The sequence below is a fragment of the Branchiostoma lanceolatum genome, chromosome 5 (assembly GCF_035083965.1).
Source record: "Branchiostoma lanceolatum isolate klBraLanc5 chromosome 5, klBraLanc5.hap2, whole genome shotgun sequence".
Lineage (NCBI taxonomy): Eukaryota > Metazoa > Chordata > Leptocardii > Amphioxiformes > Branchiostomatidae > Branchiostoma > Branchiostoma lanceolatum.
Genome location: NC_089726.1, coordinates 13,366,211 through 13,392,023, shown reverse-complemented (window position 1 = coordinate 13,392,023; position 25,813 = coordinate 13,366,211). Strand labels below are relative to the sequence as shown.

General features: G+C 41.6%; 1 protein-coding gene across 4 annotated transcripts; it reads left to right on the top strand.

The window, feature by feature from the left end:
* Nucleotides 1-4: 4 nt before the first annotated feature.
* Nucleotides 5-25,123, top strand: LOC136435267 (DDB1- and CUL4-associated factor 1-like). 4 transcript variants are annotated; one of them, XM_066428583.1, is made up of 22 exons: nt 5-91; nt 1,530-1,652; nt 1,898-1,974; nt 2,403-2,596; nt 2,884-3,021; nt 3,602-4,213; nt 4,426-4,527; nt 4,956-5,114; nt 5,547-5,726; nt 7,292-7,501; nt 7,980-8,108; nt 8,744-8,933; nt 9,610-9,706; nt 10,078-10,198; nt 10,364-11,650; nt 13,662-13,931; nt 14,939-15,032; nt 15,609-15,710; nt 20,332-20,405; nt 21,255-21,356; nt 22,845-23,055; nt 23,470-25,123. In XM_066428583.1, exons 2-22 carry the CDS (start codon nt 1,546-1,548, stop codon nt 23,517-23,519), a joined length of 4,506 nt encoding a protein of 1,501 aa, XP_066284680.1. In that variant the 5' UTR covers nt 5-91; nt 1,530-1,545; the 3' UTR covers nt 23,520-25,123. The 4 variants fall into 4 exon arrangements, with proteins under 4 accessions (XP_066284680.1, XP_066284681.1, XP_066284679.1 ...); XM_066428584.1 differs by having other exon boundaries at nt 36-91; nt 1,533-1,652; XM_066428582.1 differs by lacking the exon at nt 5-91 and adding an exon at nt 1,216-1,310 and having other exon boundaries at nt 8,762-8,933.
* The last annotated feature ends 690 nt before the right edge of the window (nt 25,124-25,813 follow it).

Genomic DNA, 25,813 nt, shown 5'->3' with positions numbered 1-25,813 from the left:
ACGAAGTCTCGCGGTTTGCGAGATCTCGCCAGGTTCGACATTTGTTGCGAGATTTGGGAGCACGCCGCTGGTGAGCCTGCTACAAAGTTTGGTACGTTTATAAGTCTTTTTACCACTTCAAACCACTTTATAGCCTTATATTACACATCCTTCCTGCTGGCCGATAGTGTTAAGACTGTGGGAGGAAGTAAGCGAAGCCTACAGGAGGGATTTTTCTAACGATCAAGACTATTTTCACGGGTTCTGGGGCTGGAAAGGTTGTGAAGTTTGGTCAAGAGTTTTGGGTCTCAACTGGAAAGTCCTGTGCATATGTAGGAATGAATGGATGGATGAACAACAATATTGAGAAACAACAGAACAATAAAACGACAGTAGGTCAGCTTCTACTTGATGTGCAAACATATAAGGGCAAAATAGCTAGTATTTTCCGTTTTCAAGCATCATAGCTGACAAAAACGAAATGTGTTGTTATGCTAAAGTGATGTTGACCTAGTTTTTCTCCATTGTGTACATCTAGAGTGCTGTGAATAGATACAGGCACCTGTTATATGTATACCTGAGTTTTTCTCACATTTTGCTAAATTTGTCTATTTATACTGTCTCGGTAATGTATTTAACCAGTGGAATTTGAAATGTGATGTGGACCACACTCTGTTGTAGTATAGTATAGTGTCATTATTGCGTAATGACATGAAGAGACAAATCCGAATATGATCCAGCTCTGATGGACCAATTTTTTAGATACCATAAATGTGTGAATAATAGACCTGATTATTGACATACAATGAAACACACTAACTCCAGTGCATTGTTTATCGACATGCATGTATTTGTACTACTTTAGGGGTGATTTGGTTATTAGCCGCCAGGGTTGACCTATGACCCCTGAATCTGATACGTTAGATGGGGATGTACCCCACCAATATATGCCAGACTAGGGATGACTCAACAATCATCTGAGTAGAAATTGCCCTATTTTGATTGTTGTGGGAAACTTGGCCCTACTAGTATGCACAATGTATATTCCCCATTACTTACACATTTGTAGGTGACTTGATGACTCTGAGGTTGTCGACCATTTCATTGTGATAAATGTGGCATCATCATCAATATGATATAACAATGTCAAGAGGATGTGAATTAATTATTGTGACATGAGGTGTTGCTGTAAATGTATTTGTTGGATTTTTGTTGTTTCATTTGCATTGTGATATTTTTGAAAAGTCATGGAAATAAACCGATCATTGTGACATAATACTGAATCGTTGCAATGACTTAGGAATCACCATGGCAGATTTAGGCTGGTCAAGGTACATTGTATAGAGTAACTTGTGTCAGTGTGGTGTCTTTGCATGGTATTTGATGCCCCAATTACTATATAGCTGAAATCTAGAGGTAAATCTTCGATAGGTGCACCTCAAATTGGGTTAATGAAACAATCAAAACTCTAAGATGCTTGACAAATGTACCATATAACTTGTCAGATCATATAAAAAACTGATGTTTGTGTCCTACTGTTGTTCCATCAGAAGTTTGCATCACAAGATGGGGTCCCGCAACACCTCCCCATCAGTGGAGGCAGTAGTGGCCATCCTCCAGCAGTGGGAGAGGGACATGGGCAGTGCAGTGGACCCCCTGCCAACAATTAATAGGTAAATACCCGTGTCCTGTGTAGAACAATGTATGGTATGACACATCAGTACCAGATATTTACTTTGGGTTTTAGACCTGTTGGAAATACCTATAGTGGCTTATGTATTGATGATGATTATGTACACTATTGTAATTCACATTTTTTAGCTATTTCGTAGAGTGCAATGTTGATACTCTTCATATTAACAAGAAAATTAACCAATTGAAGGCACAGTTTTCATGTTTTACATGTTTTCCCCCACAGTTTGGCAGAAATTGTGGAGAGGGAGACAGAAGAGTACCTGGGACAGGACCCAGATCCCTTTGATGACAGACATCCAGGTGTGGATCGTACATTTGATGATGATATTGCCAGTGTGATGTATATGTGGTTTATGTGTTAGATGGCATCGTATTGGTATTTGCACATCTTGAGAAGGCTGTAGTGCTACTCCTGTGCACGACAGTTGGTAAAAGTGTGCTACAGCAATGTAAGACATCTACAGCTGACTGGCTATGTGTTGCCCAGGCGATGTAGATACCTTTGACAATGTACAAATGATTTTGAAAACTGCTATCATTCCTACATATTTTCAGCACACAGAAGTCCAATGTACTTTTTACATGTTCCTTTAAAACATTTATACCAGTTTCATATATGTTTTCTAAACATAAATAAAATTGAAATTGAAATTGCATACACAGCAATTACGATTATACCTATTTTTCAGATCTATATTTACAAATCTTTATTTCTTTCCTCTTCCCAGGGAGAGCAGACCCAGACAGTGGTTTTGGCCTTGTCCTGAAGACTCTGTTTAAAGACAATGACTTCATGAACACATTAGTGAATAACTACATCCTGACACAGGAGAGAGATAACATTGAACTTGTCACAGCAGCCTGTCGACTTCTTATCGACATCCTACCTGGGCTGGAGACGTCTGTTGTCTTCCAAGAAACGGTAAAGCAGTGTGAGGTGTAATCCTTATGACATAGAATAAGGTGTACCTAAGAAATTGTGTGTAATCTCTCCAAGTATGCCACTTTATCTTAATCCTTTCTCTGTCACCTTACCCCATATCCAATACAAATTTGGTCCCAGATCGCCTCCTTTGCAGGGAGAAAGTTGATAAGTAGAGCCATCATAGCTCAGTTGACCTCAGGCAGTCAGATAAGTAACATTGACATGATAAGGCCACCTAGAATAATGTCACAGTGGTATTTATCCTGCATGGTTATGTTGTCTAGGATGGCATTGTGGAGAGACTATTCAGGTGGACAAAGCTGGAGCATGAGCCTCTGAGTTCGTATGCCACTGGCCTATTGGCTGCTGCCATGGAAACGCAGGATGTGGCAACCAACTACAGGGAGGATAACTCTGAACTGGTAGGTGTATATAAGTAAAAAGCAAAATGCAAGATGACAAAAATGATGTTGAATACACACATACATGTATCTTGTTTGAAATATGTAAATAAGGCTCAACTGTTTTGTACTTATTTTTGTGCCAACAGTAGCCATAGCATTGTTTTACCCACTTGCTATGACCACACTTAATGTATTTGCACATCTTGAGAAGGCTGTAGTGCTACACCTGTGCACGACAGTTGGTAAAAGTGTGCTACAGCAATGTGAGATATCTACAGCTGACTGGCTATCTGTTTGCCCAGACGATGTAGATACCTTCTACAATCTTCCCTCTCAAGGATTTAATCGGTGTTTAAGATGCTTTCTTGTCTTTATGTTTTTGTGCTATCAATGTATGTAGATAGAAGAATACTTTATTGTTTGACCCAAGCTCAAAGGCCCATATTGACACAACTCAAACATGGGTACACATCTGAAAAGAAGAACAGAATAGTATAAGCATTTCTAGTCTAATTCTATATGTGGATCTGTGTAGGTTATGTTCATGTCTATATTATCCAGCAATTATAGAATAATATCTTGTGTCCGTTCCCTCCAGGTGCCTCAGATGTTGGCTAAACTGAAGTGCCTGCGAGAACAGATGGAGAGAGACAGGTGTCACAAGGTAGAAGAAGACTGTGGCGTGACCATTGACAGGCCGTTTGCATGTTTCTCCAGTCCAGATGGCACAAGTATCCCCGTAACTACGCCAACCAAAGTGGAGTCGCAGGTTCCCAGTGGTACCAAACCTACAGACACTGGTGCTGGAGATGGGGGATTGTCAGTAGCTAACGGGCCAGGCAATACAGCGGAAGCAGCAATATGCACATCAGTGCCCCCTAGTGGAACTGTGGGGTGCAGCAGCAACACACCAAAGAGCACTGAAAACTTAAGCACAGGGAAAAGGCAGCTAGCACCAGATGATGATAGCTCAAGCAAACGGACTAGAACCGAGGGATCCGTCCCCGCGACGGGGACGTTCAGCTCCCCGCTGAAAGTGCCTTCGCGTGCCGGCAGCTCGATGTCGCTCTCCCTGCACGACTGCAGCAACAGCAGCTGGAAGGAGCAGGTGCCGTACCTGATTGGTCGACACCAGATGTTTCCGCTGGACCTGGTGATGAAGCAGAGACTGATCCTGCAGTACTTGACTCCGCTGGGGGAGTATCAGGAGGTGAGATGGACTCTCATAACCATCAAAAACATCTTTGAATTTTCCTTATATCTTCCATTGGTGTCAATTGCCTTGGTAAGTTGGAAGATTATAGAATAAGTATGCAGGTTTGAAAAGTTATAGGACTTCGAAGCAATCTCTGCTGTGTCCCCCTCAGTTTGGTTGTGGCTTTTTTTGTCCAGTCTTAATATTTACCTTTTGTCTCACTACAGTTGCTGGCTACGTTTTTTGAGCTCGGTGCTATGGACCTGGTGACTTACTACATGGACCTCAGGAACACACAAGATGTCAGGCTGACGTTTGATGCTCTCAAGGTACAATCCCTCCACCTGTCACCACTCGAGAGAGGTTGATTTCATTATTAAAACACCAGAAATATGGATAACTGTATTTTTGTACTCACATAGTTTTACCCGCCTGTTATGACCACACTTAATGTATATGCACATCTTGAGAAGGCTGTAGTGCTACACCTGTGCACGACAGTTGGTAAAAGTGTGCTACAGCAATGTGAGATATCTACAGCTGACTGGCTATGTGTTTGCCCAGACGATGTAGATACCTTCTACAATCTTCCCTCTCAAGGGTTCAATCAGTTTGCAAGGAATATGTAAGCAATATGTTAGTTCAATCCCCCAGTTTGCTAACTACTCTTAAAACTGCTCATACGTACTACATTTCCCTATTTCCCAGTGCGGTTGTAGTGGTTAGGCTGTAATGCCATGTTGTTTATGTTGTCCAGTGGCTGGCTGCCCTGCTGTGCCATAAGAAGTTTGCTGCAGAGTTTGTGTCACAGGGCGGACTGCAGAAGTTACTGCAGGTGCACCGCCCCTCCATGGCTGCCACGGGCGTGTCCATGTGTCTCTACTACCTGGCTTACAACGAGGATGCCATGGAAAGGGTTGGTCAAGATCTATCTTTTTGGTGACTGGGTGTTTTTCTACATGACAATGTACCAATGTACAATTGTCATTATAAAGATTTTATACACTAATTCCCCACACAAAGTAAAGCGGCTGCCAATAAGCTTTGGGTCAGCCCTCTGACCCTTCTCAACTTGACCTGAAGGGATGTGTGATGTGACTAAAGGTTGATTTAGGGATGATAGCCTCTGATGTCACAGATAAAGTTTTATTTCATTACCATGATATGGCATAATTGTGTTACACATAGTGACTTAGTCTCACCCCATTCCTATCTTATAAATGAAAAATATAATCATTTTTGTCTGTGCATTTTACACATGTCCCACAATATAGACATGAATGTTTGTAGGCTTCACATACACGAACCAAGGAACCTTACCTTGTGCCATCCCTACATGATACCCCAGGTGTGCCTCCTCCCCCACAACGTGCTGTCAGACCTGGTGGACTACACCCTGTGGCTGCTGGAGTGTTCGCACGAGTCGGGCAGGTGTCACGCCACCATGTTCTTCACCGTCACCTTCGGCTTCAGGACGATACTGGAGCTGTTCGACAGACAGGATGGCCTCAGGAAACTCTACAATCTGGTAATGTCATAGCAGCGTTCGAAATACCCGTCTGCAATCTGCAAAATGCATAAAGATTTTCAAGATTGCAGAAGAAAAATGAAACAATCTGCAATTTTGCAGAAGAAAAAAAATCTGACTCTGGCTCTCAATTCAGGAGATTTTAATTCATATAGAGTTACTAGTAAGCAAACTAGCGGCGCTGTAGATATAAACTGAAACCCACAGCGCCGCGCAAGATGGCGGCGTTTCGGTGCGTTCCGACTGCCTGGTGCTACTTGAGGTCAGTTTTTTTCGGGGGGGTTCGACACTTTCCGTGATAACTTCGGAGACGAATCATGTGAGAAAATGTCAAATTCGTGCATTTCCGTCAACCCTCGTTTATCTCCGCGGTCACGATCTCGAGGTCGGCAAAAGTCGGGAAAACAATTCCCGGATGTTTCTAGCATGTCGCAAGCATGCGATTTCTTCAGAGTCCGAACTCGGGGCATGCAAGGGCGCGATGACAGAAGGAACGAAACGGTGGCCACTACATTAGCCCGTGGTCCTTGAAGCCCAGATGGCAGCGATGAGGTTGAGAACTACTCGGAAAGACATTGAGCACCGCCTTGTGTGGAAAAGGCGGAACATTTTCTCCTGTGCCGAGACAGTGGGGAGGGGGGCACCCACCGTGAAAAACTAAATCGCCGGGCCGTCTCTGAAGTCTCCCCGAATGTCCGAAGTCAGAGTCCGATGTTTGAAACCGATAGCGATGTTTCAGATTTATACAAAAAAACTACACAGAGGCCAAGGTTTGCGTAAAGGCGTTTAATATTGAATTTTAAATTTTTTCTCGGTTTTTGTCATTTTTTCTGTGGGCCGTGGCTGTGTCACAGGTCGTGCGATCTTATTTATTAATTATGATACGAATCAGAACACGTATTTCTCGCAAGGATATAATGCCCTTGTCCTCCTTATCAGGCAGGCTGTTGAATTTGTTTTTAATTTTAATACACATACTGAAATAAATTATCAAACGAATATTTGATTTGATTGATATAGAATAAATATGCTTTTGCTGTTGCAATTTTCGCTATTAATTTGAATATTTTTCACACACATGCATGTTATTCCTCAACTTTGCTAGTGATAATCAAAGATAGAGTGAGAGAATAAAGAATTAATCTTACAGCAACGTTGCAAAGCTAGATATAATGTAAATAAGTAGGCATTATTAAGTTGAGAAGGTTGTAGTATGGAGGCATGTGTATTTGCAGAAAATATTTTCAAATTGCAGAAAAAAATTTTGACATTCTGCAATATTGCAGAACACTGAAAAAAAGTATTTCTACCATTGCATAGTGTCTTATTATGTACTATTAGTTCTGATGTCGTACTGTTTGTTTAGGTTTGCATACTTTTAGAATACAATAGCAAAATTTCAAGCTGTAATTGCTGTCCCATACATGTAGTTACAAATCATGCAGTGTGTAACATTACATTGATGAAGGTTAGACATCCAGATACATAACATATGGCACAGAATAGAAGATTGGTTGCATCAGTTCAACTAGTTGACATGTGTGACGTTTGGGTGTTTTTTTTAGATGAGCACACTGCAAATCCTGAGGACAGACGACCAAGGTGAGAACATGTCAGACGATGACATCTACGCCAGCCGACAGACAACCAAACACGTGTGTACGGCACTGAGGAGGTACTTTGAGGCCCACCTGGCCATCAGAGTGGACGCCATGAAGAGGGCTTTATCTAGAACGGGAGGAGGGTCACCGGTAACACCTGTTCCTCCTTACAAGGTGGCTCTCATTCGTTTTTGCATTTCCTTTCATTTCATTATGTAATTATTCAACTGTACACTATAAGACTACATTGTAGTTTTAACAGGGCTCAATATACTGGGTGTATATGACTTTTGTGCACCCAAAATTGAAGCTGTACACCAAAGTTTTTACCGTAGTGCACCAAAATATTTGTGTGTCACAAATGCGAAGGCACTATAATTGTACACTTGAATACACAGCATATTCTTGACATTCAATGTTGGAAAAATAAGAAAACCCTTGTTTTATCACTTGTTAAAGATTTTAAAGTTAGCTATAGAGTTTGCATTCATGGCAACTTTTCAAACCTCAAAACTATGTTAGCAGGTTTCGCTTGTTTATTTTATGTTGTGCATCCAAATTCTTTTCTAGATTTTTAGCTTAGGTTCACCAAGGCATCAACCAAGCTGAATTTTGATTCCTGTTGAACATGTGCTGAAATGTTGTTCTGTAGGCAGGAGCCCTGACCCGTAAAGCCATGATGGGGAATATGGAGATGGTAGTGGAACATGCACCCGTCAGGTGGCACTGGGAACCTGCTCAGGAGTTCTTCCACCTGGGCGGGGTCAACCTACTTCTACAGGTGAGACACCTTTCTTATGGTGTTTAAGAAGCTGTGATATACTAACACTACCATTAAGAGTCTGTTTTTTTTCTTCTGGGTGGATTAAGAGAGGTGGGATATTTCTCTATGGTTACATTTATTGTTATTTAGTCTGTAACATAGCACATGCCAATATAGCAACACATAGAGATGATAACAGTGTTTGGCAACAGGTACAACTCAAGCTTTGTAGGGTCATGATTTCAAAGATATGAACCAGAGGCAAGACTTTCAGACTGTAAGTGTGATTTACATCTTTTAAACTTTCTGGTAATTGGTGTCTACCCTGGTTGTGGACTGGTTTGCATGGTATTGACAAATACATGACTCAATTTAAGCTAAGCTTATGTAAATAGAAGTAAGCATGCTGAAACAAAACACTACAGTGGTTTGGTGGTAAACAAAAGTATGTTCACCTTTCATCTTCATTTCACCATCTTCTGCAACCTCCTGCAAAGAACTGAGATGAAGTTGGTGAAGGCATCATGTTATTCATGTACATTATCAATATCTTGATTTCTGGTGAAACTCTTACATGGGTTCTTTGTTTTCCCCTGTCTCTTCCCTCCCCTGTCTAACATATACGACTGCAATGCGATGTCTGCAACAAGCAGATGCTTGGTTCTTTCCAGATGATCGCGCTGTCCTCGGAGTGGAGGAATTACGGCGGACGGTCGGACACAATCCGTGCGGGATTGGACATCCTGGCGATCCTGACTGTCACGCCAAAGGCGCAACTCCTGCTGTGTGAGCCCGTCACGCTGCCCGAGTCGTCAGCCACCATCGGGCTCAACATCATACTGGGTATGTGAGAAAGGATCAGGGCTGTCTCCAGCTTTCATTTGTTTTCCACCCCACTCAATATTGTTCATTTTTGTTGCTGTATCTGTCATTTTAAGCTTACAAGAATACATTTTTATCAATACAGTATCATGTCATGAAGTTCAGATTTTTTGTACGGATGGGGTGAGATTTTTGTCTGTCCCAACATGCAAATGTCCGTCCCAGAGATGAGGGACAGGTCCTGGAGACAGCCTTGGGAACGATCTAACACTGTCAGATTAATGGATGATATCTGCTTCAACCTTTACAAATCTAGCCAAAGAAAAACAGGAGGGAAATTCCTGTTACTCAACACAAATCAGAATAGAAACTACAGTATATGTATATTTTGGATACTGTTTTTATTTTACATGCACATTGTACAGAGTTGTGTTGTTGTTAAAAATCCTTTTTCTGAACCCTGGGGACAGATCCAATAAACTAATTTAGGAAGTGCTTCCCACTGTGGCCTTGCTGCAGTTTGAAAGGTGGATTGGCCCCCATAACTACATAAACACATAAAAATCCCAGACTGACTCCAGCTTGAAACAAAGGCAGGAGAAGATTTGCATAATACTGGTGAACAAGATTCAAATATTTTTTCCCATTTAAAGTCTCAGGTAATAACACCAGTGTTTTCCCCTCATCTGTCCTGTAGGCATGGCAGAAGGGGAACACCTGTCCGTACCTGATGCTGAGGTGCAGAAAGCAGCCTTACAGGTCATCATCAACTGTGTCTCTGGACCAACAAACAGGTGGGTAGTTTTACCATTATACTGGCAGTTGTAATACCCACACTACGGGTGTCATATATCCTAAAATGTTAGTGTTGAATAAACAGCACGCCATAAGTTGATATTGTCAATGGAAAATTTAAGCTTTTCTGTGTAACTGATGTAAGTTGGAAGAAAGTGATGCCAACTTGATCAAATGTGAGCACCTTAGGTCAAAAAGCCACTGTCATAGTGTTTGTTTTAAAATTAGTCAATTCCATACTTGTCACTAATGACTTATCCACTATGAGAATGATGTATAAGCCATGTAAGCTGTTGATATATAATGACATCATATTAAAGATACAAAAATGTACTTTCCTACCTTCACTATATCCTCCATCTGTACGTAGGTTGGGAGGAGGTGTGGGGAGGGTGGGCAGCGGTACTCCCCGGAGGAGGAACATCCTGAGGAGTGGGGAGGACGTACTCACCAAGATGTGGCACTGTGTCAGGGCAAACAACGGCATCAAGGTAAACCGCTCCGTTAATGGCCTGTAGATTCAGAAGTCTTATGTCAAATTCTTTCACTTTCTGGTCTGTATGTTTCCAGTAGTTAAATCTGTTCGTGATTACCTGTCCATCCAAACAGATTACATGTTAACGAGGGAATCTCACCATTGTGTGTTACTATTGTAGGTCCTGCTGAACCTGTTCACTGTGAAGTCACCAATCACGGATGCCGATGAGATCCGTGCCATGGCGTGCCGCGCCCTGTGTGGTCTGGCCCGCTGCGACACCGTCAAGCAGATCATCAGCAAACTGCAGCTGTTCAGCTCGGGGGAGATGCAGCGCCTGATGAAGGAGCCCACCCTGCAGGAGAAGCGTCAGGAACATCTCAAGTTTGTCAAGTACGCAGCCGAGCTGTTGGAGAGGATATCAGGCAAGCCTGTGTTGTCTGGATACGAGGCCACGCTTGCAGGACTGAACAGGGCAGACATTGTCGCGCAGACAAGAATCGCATATAACTCCAAAGAACTGATGCAATTGATCCACAACCACCTCCTGCAGAATGGGATGATGGACACGGCAGCGTCGTTACAGCGGGAGGCAGGATTGGGCAGGGTCTCTCCGCACCACGAGCCAATGAGACACTCCGCAGGGCACCACGCTCCCGTAGCCATGGCAGCCGCGCCTCCTCAGGGACACAAGCTGGTCAGGGTTCCGGCCGGAAACACAAGTGTCTCAAACACCTCTCCTCTTAGTGGACACTTAAAGTTTGTGCCTCCTTCATCTGGAGCCCCGCGGACCAACAGGACTCCACACTTTGTCCGACAGAAGTCCCAAACAGCCGGTGGGAACTTCCTGCCCAGTCCCGTGATGAGGAAACAGATGGTGAAGACATCACCCGCCCCTCCCACGCTGGACAATATAGTGAAAAAGTACCTGGCAGAGCAGCACTCGCACTGTAGGAACCCTGTCTCCACCTGCCCACCGTTCTCTCTCATACAGCCCCATCACTGTCCTGAACCCAAGTACCGCAGACAAGCACCGAACAATGTCGCAGCACGTCTGGTCCGCAGAGCAGCCTTCCCAATCAACGGAGGGCTTGACGGATCCTCGTACGACCGTCAGTTTATCTACAGCAGGTTCCGACCGGTCCGTATGCTGAGAGACCCTGAAGGGGACAGTTCCTTCACGTGCTGCGCGTTCATGCCCTCCTCTTACTACCACAAGTATGTGGCGTTAGGGACGTACTCCGGAGAGCTGAAGATGTACAGTCTGATCTCAGGTACAGAGGAGGGGACGTACGTGTGTCATAACTGTGCGATCACACACTGTGAGCCCTCCCGTGATGGGAGCCTCATGCTCACCTCTGGTTCCTACGGTCGGCCCCTGTCGGCTCTGTGGAATATGAACGGGGTGTTCACCAGGAAGATGTCTATAGCCGAGGACAACCATGTGGAGTTCAGCAAACTAGTGCAGGTTGGTTTGATTCTATGTAGTATATAAAAGATACCTACGACACAGCTATACAATTAGGTCACCAATTTGCATGTGAGGCCTACTAAAAGTGGTTCAACACATTTCAGCTTCAAGTTCAGATTGGAGAATGTTTAAAAGACAGACTTTTCATTATTTCCAACCTAAAATGTGTTGTTCATTTGCAGGGTTCTCCCCAGAAATTTAGAGTATACCGGAGGAGGGTGCGAAGCACCCGTGGCGTCGCGCCTTCGCGCGGCGCTGGGGGGTGGTCTGGAGGGGGGGTGCCCCCCCCTCCGGAGGAGGAAGCTTTAGCATTTGGGTTGTTTCAAGTTCAAATGGAGGCCATTTCCTGCAACTTGAGGTTGACTTCTTCCCAACAATCACAAGCAAAAGAGGCAGGAAAAATCTTCAAAGTTCAAGCCAACAGACACACAAATTCTGAATTTTTTGGGAAAATTGGGCATATGTTCCACGCTATGACCCCTTACCGGGGGCCACGGTGCCATCAAGTTCAACAAGAAGAAAAGTATACACAACTCCTAGTCATGTAGTTTCTACTTGGAACTTGAGGCAAATCACAATGGGAAAAAGATGTGGAGAACATTGGGCAAAACCTTCTCATTTTGATATTAATATTGATAACTTTTTCTTCAAATTGATATGAATAACACATCAAAAACTATAATAAAAAAGAAGACAACAGAAACTTGTGCATTTTCTGATATACAGTCTGTAGAATGTAATGAATTTTCCTGAAGAATTTCACACATCAAAATCCCAACATACACAAAAGTTTGCTGTAACCAAGGAGTTTTAATTAAACCTCCTTGCTGTAACCACAGTGTAAGTGTAAAATCTCCAGCTACAATTCTTTACAATGGCCCCTTTAGTCTGAGAATGGAATGTTCCATTCCTCCTGTAGTTTTAAGTGAATTTGCATTTGAAGCCGCAGATTCCAACTTAAAAAAAAAACATCCGAACCAAAGAAAATAGAAAATGGTCCTTAAAACTTTCAAATAAATATTAAAGCCTTCTATTATGCAGTTTTCTAAAAGATTAATTTTTTTTCCGGGCCCATGATATCAAATTTTAAAGCCCGTAATCTGCGGTGAAATGTGAGGCTATTTTCTGTCTAGCTTCATTATAAACAACAACAAAATGGCCGCCGGTCGGTAGGACCTCACAGTTTTTCTGAAATTTCTGCATTTTCGTCGGGTTTGGGACTTAACAACCAACACCAAAAGCGAAATAACACTATGTATGGTATTTTTATGGTTAATATTGCTAAAATGAAGCATCCATTTTTCGACTGGATTTCCGATTTTGTTAAACAAAAGGGCATAATTTTTTTCGTCAGACAGGAGACCATGTGCTCCCAACAAACCGAACAAAGTTCGGCCTTTTTCATTGCTTTTGGGACTAAAAACACACACCGAATGTGAAACAAAACCCCACACGATGTTTTCAAATGTAGTAGTGCTACAATGAACCAGGCATTTTCCTACTGCTTGCCGATCTTGACTGCATTTTGAGGCTCGCACTGGCGGTAAGGTGATTTTCTCTAACGTGTACTAGTACTACTACTACTAGCTCCAAATAAATTTCTCATTTCTTTCTGACCCGTTGGCTGTGATTCATGAAGTAAATACAGACAATTAGCATTGTTTGCATGGAAATAGGATTTAGGGGAGTTCGATGCTAAACCAATAATGAGATTCTTTTGTCATCGGCGTTGTAGAGAAATGGTCCATTGTTTTTCGAGTATCCGATCCATTCACACGTTTTTACAGACAATGCCGACGGAAAAAGTGACGCCGCTCGACCCAGAATTATGCGTATTTTCATGAATTTTTGCCTAATTATCCAGGAAAATAGGGAAGAAACACCCTATATTTGAAAATGAGTATACCGGCGCAGAGCTAGGAGTATACCGGCGGCACGCCGTTGTTCCGTTGTCTGGGGAGAACCCTGTCATTTGTAATGTAACCTCGATGTCCCACTGTGTCCACAGGACAGGGTGATTGGAACCAAGAATGAGATCGCCCATATCTACGACATCCAAACTTGCCAGAAGACTCTCACCCTGGTTGACCCTGACCTGACCAACCGCTACAACAAGAACAAGGCCACGTTCAACGCCACCGACGACATGGTGCTGTCAGACGGAGTATTATGGGATGTCAGGTCGGCTAAGCCCATCCACAAGTTTGACAAGTTCAATGGTAACATCAGCGGTGTGTTCCACCCCAACGGTCTGGAGATCATCATCAACTCTGAAATTGTATCCTTTCAACTCAGTTGAGGTGTTGTACATTGTCTTCAGTTGTCAGTCGAGTGACTGTAGGTGTAGTTATGGTCAGGCTTACTTACACTTTCACTTTTACAGTCATACTAAATGTCTAACTTTGTGGGGTCGTGTGGGACAACGGCATGGTTTTCGACCTAGAACCCAACAGTCCCGGGTTCGAATCCCACTGACACCACTGATCTTGTGCCCTTAGGAAAAAGGCACTTTACACGACTTTCCTCAATCCACCCAAGTGTAAAGACGGGTATATTATGTGTGTGGGTCACGACGCCAGCAATGGCTGCCTTTGTCCCACATGTATTGCACTGTTGCAATTCTGACAAAATCAAAAATCAAAATCAAAACTGACAATGAAGGCTGCAGAGATAACTGCACCTGCCCTGCACAAGTTTGTACAATTTGTAATTAGCTAACGTAAAGATTTGTTTATTTATTTATTTATTTCTGTATTCTTTTACTAGGGTAGCTCCCTCAGTGGCTTTGCACTGATTTTCAGGGAGGCCCTAGATACACATATACAAACATACAAACAATACACTGATTACGGATATATACATAACACTTGTGCGTCATAACAAAATTATATCCATACTCATAGTCCAGGTCGTAAGGATTGATGTCATATGTCATATGCTACAAAGTATAAGCATGTAATTTGGGCTTTTTGAAGGTTAGAATGAACAAACCTATTAGGGTGTGTAGCGCAGTAAGTTTGCCAAACAACATGGAAATTATGTTACAATTCCCATAGGAAAGAAGGACAGTCATGATTTAGAGAGATTCCTGTCTGTATATTGTGTACCACATGATAGTAAAAGTCGACTGGAGGGACTACCCTGAAGATTTATGAATAAATAGATAAATATTAGTGCTGGATTCTGATTGGTGGGGACCTCAGGACCATGTGGTCATCCCTGATAATATTGGTTCAAAGTAAGTCCTGTAGTTGGACTGTTGTGTGAACCTTGACCCTTCCACAGTGGGACATGCGCTCCTTCCACCTGCTCCACACTGTGCCGTCCCTGGACCAGTGTCAGGTGGTCTTCAACAACAACGGAACTGTCATGTATGGAGGTCAGCAATATTACTATTCTCTTGGTTTTTATTTCGCACTAAGGCAAAAATGGAGTGACCGCGGTGGTTTTAAGTTTGCGGCAGCGATATAGTCACATACTCCTACAGTGTTGGACAAAAATGTTTGCGGGGGTTTTAAGTTCGCGGTGGAACGGTCGCCGCGAAAACATAAAACCACCGCAAACATTTCTGTATTTACAGTACAAGTACTTCTGCTCAAGCTGTAGAGTCGCAAAGTACAGCTAGCTGCCAGTATCTTGTGGAATAGGCTGTCAAACTGGAAGCTAACTTTTGTCAGAATGATTAGGGAAATTTTATAGTTTCAGGGGACCATCATTTTCTTAGAACTGTTTACCAGTCAGATTTCAGTCTCTCTTTTCTAAAGATTCGCTGTAACTCAAGCTTGTTTCCCTAAAATTGTTGTACAGTCATGTTCACTGGTATGTGTGTAACTCAGATGTAAGTTTTGCCTACTTGAACTTGGACTCAAGTAAGTGACCATAAGAAGAATCTATTAAAATGCACCAAGCTGATAGCTCCAGGAAGGATGTAAAAAAAATATGGTTTTGTTGACAGCCATGTTCCATGAAGAAGAAGACGAGTTGGAAGATGACTGGTTAAAGAACACCTATGGCTCCTCCTTCAGAACATTTGATGCTACAGACTACAACCCCATAGGTAAGTCTACATGTACATCCTGTGTTTTTTAATGGATTCAGGGTTATCAAGACAAAGGGGAAGATTTTTTGTGAGATGCGACATAGATAAACAGATGATACCAATGATATTAGCTATTGTCTTTTGTTTCTTAATTTTGTTTGAAAAACATGTGACTTCTGCAACATTTTGCAACTCCTCTGTTAACACCTGTACACGTGTGACATCAAAGATGACACATTACCAGACTGTTCTTGGATTAACTTTGTTAATAATCACAACACTACATGTACAGAGGTAATGAACCAAACTGGGGCAGCAGCCCTTCACACCGTTATGCATCATCATGTCCTATTTAGGCTTGCCCCTGTACTACATATTTAGTCTCTCCCTGTCCTCTTGATGAAAAATCCATACGTGGTTGTTTGTAGGTTATTAGATCTATGGGTGCACCAATACTGTAATTGAAGAAACAGGCTGTGCAGCATGTGAAGTAAATTGGTCATTAGAGGTAAAGGTGTGATGTACATGTATAAGTCATACTTTGGGCCACTGCAAATTATGCCATTGTTTGATGGTTTTAGTTGCTGACACCTTATCATTTTCATTCAGCATGTATTGGGGCTGTAGTTACTTTTGTGGTGGTTATATTTTGGGGTAGGAGGGAAAGGAGGCTTCTGCTTGGTTTGTGGTGGAAGAAATTCTATATACAGTGGTTATACATTGGAAACAAGTATTTGTGGTGGACAGCTCACCACAAAACTGCGAAAAGAAAACCACCACAATGGTTTCAAAATTTACAGTACATACACATACATCTTGTAGGACAAAAACGTTAACCTTACAAGGGCAGGTGCATTAAATCCATGACCCTTTGGAAAGCATTTAGTTTGAAGAGTGTGCAGTCCGTCAGTATTGCCCTAAAGTAGGTAGCAGAAGGACTACAGAAACATGAGAAGCTGAATACCTCTTGGTTGTGTGCAAAGAACATTGAATTATTTTGAGTAAGTTTTACTTTTCTTGGTAGATAGTTACTTTACATAACACTTTCAGAACATGTAGCCATCTCATAAAGAAAACACTTCCACGACATCCATTTTCATCTAGAGGCATTTTACCTGCAGAATTGCCTGTTGGTAATGTGACTGTTTCATGGTTAAAGCAGTCAACTCTAGGGAAAGTGCTGAGAACAGCCCTTTTATGGTTCTGAAAGACATTGCTCTGTGGCACACTTTGCAACAGTTGGACATATAAACAAGCTCTGTGTGTTAAGATACACACATACAAAGCGAGTAGAATATATTCCTGAGGCACCACAGATTTTACATGGATTACTTTCATCCACTGACCTGCTGCGCTTGCAGAAATCCACTGTAGATGGAGCGATAGTTTTCACCCTGTGTCGTAACGACAGAGATGCCTTTCCCTCAGGGGCTTAGCTAATGGTGTCATCCTTGTCTCCTCATCTATATAGTAAAGTCTCCTTACAGCCAGGCTTTTAGCAGTTGAAGCCAATTCCTGTGCACAGAGGGGTTGCCTCAAAAGTCCATATGCCACTGTTTTTGTTCCATTGACTTAAAGTACCATAAAGTGAACCATCCAAATCAGAAACATAACGAAACAAGATGCAAATCAGGCACAACCATGAACTAAAATATGAGTCGAACAAAAGATAACATATTAGTGTATACATAATGTGCTCCATTTAGCTCAATGCATCTACATGTACATCCTCCCCCTCCTTGTCAAAATGAGAAATTCAACTTTTTCAAAGAAATAATCAAGAATCCAACATTTTTCTTTATTTGAAATAACAAAAAATTGAATATTTTTCATTTCACATAACAGTGTGTACATAATGTGCTCCATTTAGCTCAATGCTTCTACATCCTCCCCCTCCTTGTAGAGATGAGACATTCAACTTTTTCAAAGAAATGATAGAGTATTGAAATTACTATTCTAGATTCTCTGCCTCTGTATATTTACATTTTAGCCAATAGAGTTATAAGGTAACCAATTAGAGGGGCCCCATGGACAAGTTTACAACCATAGAATTTAAAAGTATTTATATATGAAATTTACCTGTTTTTTCATGAGACCAGTTTTTCACTTTTTCCCAAAAATCAATTACTTGGTGGCAATCTTCATTCCTCAGTTAACAAAAACGCTTTGAAATAGCCATAAAGTTTGAGGTTAAGTATGGTCCTTAAATATTTGGCGATGATATTTGTGAATCCGTGTTGCATTTTTGTTACTTGCACACTATAAGTGGTTCTTACAGCATGCTGTGCAATTGGTAGGTTGGTGCTGCTAATATAGTCAGTATAGCAAAGCTGCCAGGGAAGTGCCACCTTTAGGTTGACCTGTTAAAAGCTGTGTCCTTGTACACAGTATATCTCACGCTGCCTTCTGGTGCCTGTGGGGTTTGGAGATAGTTGCTGAAAAACTACCATGACTAAAAGTTAAAACCTTTTTGAAACAGCCTACCAGTTCCTCTTCATGATAATGCATGCTGTAATTAGTATGCTCGCTGGATTCTACTGATATATGGTAAAAGTGCATTAGCTTGTTGGTCAGCCAGTATGTATCCAGTTCCAGTTACAGATTTACCTGCGAGAAATGTGGATCGACAATCTTTGGAGATATGCTTCTTGGTTATTATATACCAGGAAATGAGAGGGTCAGCTTAATCCGCTACAATGTGGATTGTCCTACCATAAAAGTATAGCCTAGGCTTCCTATTAATTACTGTAACAACAGCATGTTCTCTGGCACATGACATGCATGTTTTGAAACTGCCCTGCTGGGTCAGCTCCTGTAGTGTTAGGAGCGTTAGCACTTCATATATCAGGAGATTCTGTGTCCTTGGTGGAATCTCTGCTGGTGTGATATATGTATACAGTCAAACCTGTCTATAGCGGTCACTCAAGGGACTGGCCAAAACTGGCCGCTAAGGACAGGTGGCCGCTATGGAGAAAATGTTGATTAATTGACCACGAGTGACACATGTTTTCAGTACCCACTGAGATACATTTATTCACCGTACAGTACACATGTAAACATTAACATAGGTAAGGCATATTTTAGAAATTCGATTCTTGTTCTTTTACTTCTATTATGGGCTTGAAAAAAGAATTATTGTATCTGCCAACTCCAAAATCCATGGCTTACTCGAGCTTCATGTCTGAACAGACCAGCATCGCCATACTCTACTCTTGATAATAATTTCGCGACTGCTTCACTGCCGGCACACGCGTCACCAAGAGTTCTAATCATATGAAACTAAGTCCTTCGCAGCAAAATGCCACCTAGTTAGTTAAGAACAAAATATATGTTGCTCAGTTGCCACTTACTGTTAGTTCTCGACCGTTTTCAAACATAAAATCGTGGCGACAATTTTACTTGTCTGTTGTTGTTTGCTTGTCACGATCGGCTTCTACCATTATGCTAATAGGGTAATGAGGGGAAGGTCGCTCTGTTGAGGGCTTTTTTCTTTTCAGAAAATTGCAACAGCCCAAATTTTACATCATAGTAATCTTATCCATATTTAGTTTGAGGCTTTTGGTCAAGTAATTATCCTCAGTGATAGTTTGCAGCAAAATGAATTTAACACACTATATCTCCGCAACAGTGGTGTCTTCCGATGACCTTTATGCTGCTCCGCCATTTTGAAAATCGTGTTTGGGCACATTTTCCGATGAATTCCCGGGGAAAACGGAAATATTGGGCCGATATTGAAACAATTCGCGAACTTAGCGCATCAGATACATGTGCGGGCTGTATTTTCCAAAAACTACCGTAATTTTTGCCCAGTCCAAATGCACAGAAATAGTCAAATATGCTACGATGTACAAACGCAAGCCATGTGAAGAAATACTTCAGTTCGCGTCAAACCATGGATAATCTAACAAAGATAAAACATTCTTGTTTTCTTTATCATTATCATCCTGTCAAGTTGAGTTCACATAAACTTGATAACTGCATAAAAAATTGAAGATTTTGAACCCGGCGTGTGGTCGCGATGCGGCTTCCACCGGCGCACATTGCCCGTTATCGGCAGTGTTACTGTACTCGCGGGACCGAAAATCGTCTGGCCGCGACCGCGTTGGACAGGTGGCCGCTATAGCCTAATTCTTAATGCTTATGTCAATGGGAAAAATCCAAGGGACCGACAAAAAGTGACCACTATGGGCAGGTGGCCGCTATGCAAAGGTGACCGCTAATACAGGTTTGACTGTATTTTGTGTTGACTTGGCTTCCCATGCATATCAACTACACAATACAACTTACTGGGTACTATCCGTTATACTGTTCTTTTATTTTTGCCTTCCTTTATTTCATATATTGAACAAATTTTGGAAGCTTGTGGAAAAAGTTATTAAAGTATTCATGTGTATCTTATGTGTTGCCTATGCGCTCTGCTAAACTCATTAAGGTGGCAATTATTTTCTATTAGGTGTGCACTGTTTCTAATTACCATGCAGCTTATTGCTTTTTCTTGGCTTCAGACAAAGTCAAATCATACCGTACTTGAAAATATCTTTTCATCTCCCAGCTATATTAATATGTAATTATGTTTTGCTTTTCCTACACAATTCATTGCCAATATTGTCTTTACAATAGTTACTTTTTCTTCTTTCAGCAACAATTGATGTGAAACGGAATATCTTTGACCTGGCCACGGATGCCTCGGACCATTACTTAGCCCTAATCGAGGTGAGACATCTCCACCCATGCTGTACATATGACAACATGTGTACACTCAGGGGTGCCACTAGGACACGCCACTTTATGTGGGCACAATTAGGAAAATAGTCTTTCTTATCAGTTTGGGAACGACAGGTTTTCCCGGCGTAGGCATTTGTGGAAATGACTTTGGCCACCTCTGGCCTGGATGTACGTGTCTGTCTGCGCACATGAGCCGCAGCCTCACGCGCCGGGGGTAACCGTGGTGATGTCGACATGGGTGGCAGAGTAGCGCGACTCTATACCTGTACCTGTCCGGTACTGCTGGGGTATCAAAACTGCCAGCAGAAAAAGCAGATATTCGTAAGTGACGTGTTGAGATTGGATTGTGATGAGGAGATGTTGGTAAAGTATTGACTGTTTAGTCAGAGAGACTGTAGTAGAGTTATATTTTGGACTGTCTGAGATTCTGTTTTTCTAGTGAATGAAAAATTTGCATTAGAACGAAGCTGTTCTGAGCATTGCAGATGTAGGCACATTAATGTGAGGTTTTCTGATTACATTTGCTAAGAAGGTTATATTTTTGGCAGCGTATGTGCACATGTGAATGAACAGCATAACTCAAGAAGGCCTGAATGAATTAACTTGATATTTGGAATGTGGGTAGGTCTTGATGAGACCTGGCAATGATTAGATTTTGGCCCCCTAGCGGCATGTTACGATACTGCAGTGGAACTTCCTGTTTTGATATCCAGTTTGCCGTAGGATTGGGACAACCTTTAGACTGAGAACAAAAACCAGTGAAAGTTATCATTTTACGTGGTAAAATTTGTGATTTCACATGGTCTGGAGTTGATGATTTGTCTTGTTGTTTTATAGAACCAAGGCAACATGGACTCCCTGTCGGTGGAGAGCGTGTGTCGGCTGTATGAGGTGGGACGACTGCGGGTGGATGGAGAGGACGATGAAGATGAAGAACAGGTACACTATATCTCTCCTCATCACAGTCATGTGCTCTAGACTACATAGAGGCAAACATTATCAGGTCCTTTGAGTCACTTTTCATTGCAAATTGCTATGTTTTACTGGCAATTGATACCTTGTAGCCCCTGCCTAACATGACAACCACTATTAGATTTGTGTATGTTTATTTTAGACACGTATTCCACATGCAGTTGTAATATACAGTTTGAAAGGAACAAACTAAACGGCTTGTGGCTATCTCACAATGGGGCAACATCCTTTGAAACGTCCATGGATGCAGAGCCTGCTCTATGCCAAGCAGGGTTAATCATTTGGTCCTCGTGACAAGGCCCACCCAACAAAAATGATAAAGATCTTCTTCACAATCTAACTGAAAAGCCTCATTGGATAGAATGGTAATTCATACTGATTGACTCTTGACTCCCTTGTTATTTGGAGCTACATGCAACTGAATTTTCTAGGCCTTGTTGCTGATGTGAAAGATAAGAACATGACTTTCCCCATTGTTCTTGTACGCTGGCCATTTCTCTTTCCTGCTGACTTGCAAATCGCCAGCGTTATCAGTGTGTGTGGGAGAGCGGTGCAGAATGATGAAGTTCCCGGGAGAGATGTCGTTACAGTTATGTTGGTGTTATCTGCTCAGGTTATGGCTTGGAGCGTGAAGGACAGGGGTTACATGGAAATGCACAATCTGCTGCTCATCTTCTGCTCATGCAGTTTGGGCCAAAACAATGCAGTTCATGTACCTGCAATAATAAAACAAAAAAAATTCGTCAGATTCCTTTAAAGTACACCCAAAAGTTCCTCATGAAAGAAACTAGACGTAATAGTTAAGACTTCAAAAGTTTCTTAATAGATGGTCTTATTTTTGAAAGCAGAGTAGGACTTCCATAGTAGTGTTAAGGTAACAGGTATACATGTGTGTGTATGTATGTATGTGATCTATTAACCATTTAGCTGATAGCACATTACGTGTATTTGTATGTGCTTTTTCACAGTTGGTGTTAGCCAGCTTACAGCAGTCAACATTGCTTAAAAGCAATTCAATTATAATCATAAACCTAGTCCTTTCTTATCTTGATGTGTCAAAACCAATTCGACCCTAAGATTAGGTTGTAATTTTGGCCAAGGGTATTTGCCAGATCAACTAGTCGAAATACAATTTTCGTTTCCCTGACTTGATAAAAGGATGGTCAGGGGGAACCATGTGTTACTGCCTTTCTATCAGCTAGATTGTAAGGGGTTCAATATCTACAACTACAACTACAACTAGAAATGGTACTTTGTTAATGCTATTTTCAGGATGTTGTCCCTCTGCCCCCAAATTATGAATTTATTTTGCTGGACCAGCTGTTTTGGATAGGTACATATGATTTTTCTTGAAAAGGCAAATGTACTACAGAGAACCTTTTTGGGGGACAACTAAATGTCATGAAGGATACTTCATTGTGTTTGTTGTCTGATTTGAACCTGTACATTTCTCAGGATGAGGATGAAGAAGAAGAGGAGTTGGATGATGATGATGATGACGATGAGCTGAGTCAGGAGGAGATGGAGGATGGAGATGGGGACGACAACATCGAGGATGAGGAGAATCTAGATGAGGAGGGGGAGGAGGGAGGGGATGATGACGATGATGATGATGATGGGGATGAGGATGACGAGTTTGACATCGACCTTGAGGACAGCGATGACGGTGAGTCATATACCACTTACCTTATTAGGAATCCATTTGGCTGTTTGTAATGAATGCTTATAATTGATACACATCAAAGCCATGTGATTGATTGATGATCATGAGGTGCTCCCTGTGATATGGCTAACTAATACCATTAAGGCTTGCATGTGCTCACATGGATTAGGTGAAAGATAGAAATAGATCCAATTGTGTTGGACAGTAATCAAACCAAATCAAAGAATTACTCGTGTGTCTTCCAGTGTCTTTAAGATTTTAAAAATGACTTGTTGCCGTTGAAAAGTTACGCACTTTGGAAATCCAAAAACATCCACAGACTACAGTTTGAAAATGGTGTGAAGCAGAATCTCTGGGTGTGATATGAGCAGGGACAAATGTCAGTCAGTCTAACCGGCAATATGTTGTTTTCCTCAGATGATGATCTGTCAGATATTGATGACGACATGTTGTTCGCCCTCTCCTGAAGACAGCAGCCAGTTTGAACACTATGATTCCTGATGGGATGTGAATCCTCAGTGCAAGATTTTCTCTTAGTATCTGCTCACTGAGGTCTTTCTGTCTTTCTCATAGGGGATATTCCGAAGCGAAATGAATGGTACATGTACCCGATATTTTTAATGATATCATTTCAACAACATTTCCAATCTAAGCAGCAAGGTTTACATGTACATGTATTTCTGTTCGGCTAAGCTTTGAAGAGGTTTCTGTGAAGTCATTTTAGAGTCCCATCTATACCACATTTGTATGCACACCCTATTTTATGTAGTATAGAAAGCTGATCATATCCATGTAATGTAGACAGGTGTGCTCAGTTAAGTCTTGATGTCATTATTTTATGGTTGATATACTTGTATCTACATACTGTATAACCAAAATATCTCTTGTTAACATTGGCTGGGAAAGAACGAAGTGAGGCAATATTGAGAACATGTAAGTGTAAAAATTCCACGTTTCCAGCCAGGAAAGGCGAAATGAGTCATAGTGAAGACATTGCCAGTAGAAGTAATGGCTACTGTTACTCATGGATCTCAGGAACTTGTGCTTGTCTTTCCATAGACGGTTGTCAATATCTGCATCAAATTACATGTATTCACTAACACACCTTGTATTTAATGACAGGTACTTACAATGTAACTGGATGGATGTACTGTAGATTTTTGGGGGCCCGGGCATAAAGTGATCTGTGTACATACATACAGATACTTGGTGAGGTCTGGCAGGAAATAATGTTTAGTTTCAACATTACTATTTTCCTGGCTTGTGTCAGGCATTTCCAAGGAGGGAAAGAGTTTTATTGTGACATACAAGTATTTTTTTCTCAGATTTACAAGTAAACTGAAGTCAACTTAAGGCACTGCTATGTCACTGGTTTTAGCCACGTAAAGTATTTGTAGATTTTTTTGGCTTATTCTGTTGCAAATTACATACATGTAAATCTTTTCTCTGCAATATGATTATTTGTCCCATTGACTCTTAAAAATTGATAGTCAACTTGTAGAAGTACTGTAGTAGCCTAGAACATCTTCATAAATGTTGAGAATGCTTTTAAACTACATCAGGGAGAATGTGTACGGCTATATCTCTGATCATTGGATTAATATATAAAGCAACAAGCAATACAGAACCTACCAGGATGTACAAGTATGTGTATCAAAGGTGAGATGATGAAGAAATTGATGGTAACTTCCTGTAAATATGGTTATGGCAGTGAAGTGGTGACTGATGTTATGCCTTCATGGTGAGGTATGAGAAGGAAAGTGGATGAATTGGTTGAATGTGAGATAAAACGTAAGCATATCTGATGATGTGACAGTGGTACAGAAAAAGTCAAATGGGGTATGAATACCACAATGCCGAAACAATAAAGATATGCTGTCTTGAAACATTAAATACTGACAATTGATGTTCTGTGGTACCTCTGGTGTTTGATTGTACCTGTAGTTTGTACCTCAGTGAAATGAGCCATAGTTACCGCCATGTTGCCAGGTGCCTTGTATGTGTGCCACCTCTTTGTACCAACATATTTCAGAGCTGTATTAAAATTTAAAGATGGTCTGGGACAACTTCATTTCTTGTGTGGTTCTTAAATGTGTCTCCATGTCCCATCATGTTGAAAGCTGCCATGCTTGTTGATATTTTGCAGTATCTATAGAACCAACCTTGAATATGAATTTGAATGTCACTTTTTTCCACTGCAGTACCTTAGCAAGCAGCTAGAGGGCAAAAAATCTAGTCATTTCGAGGTCTCAAGAAGATCTACCAACCTACCAAATAAAGACAATCCATCCAGGCATTCTTGAGTTATCATGTACACAGAAGGACAGGGATACACACGAATGTTGAGCAAAACATAACCTCGGCGAAAGTGATAATCTAATTGACACAATCGGTTCCTCCAGTTCAAAGGCGAAATTGCTCATTTAACAAATTTGTGCCATGTATTGGTGCTGTTTTTGTGACCAAACAGTATTGAAGAATGGTTATTGGCACTTACATTATGAGGAGCAATCAGCTTCCATTGCATGGATCAAAAGCGGCCTCTATTAATCGGTCAGTACTGCAGCAAAATTACCACGTTTACACACTGCCAATGCAATGATTACCTCAACAGCTAGGGGTCCCCACTGCTTTGTCAGTTGCGAGAACTTGTGACCGTAGACAAAGACATGAGTAAAGCGCAACATTACAGAACTACAACATAGAATTGCGAACAAGAGACAATCATGTGACGAATAGGTGTCTTAGCTTTCTCTTGATG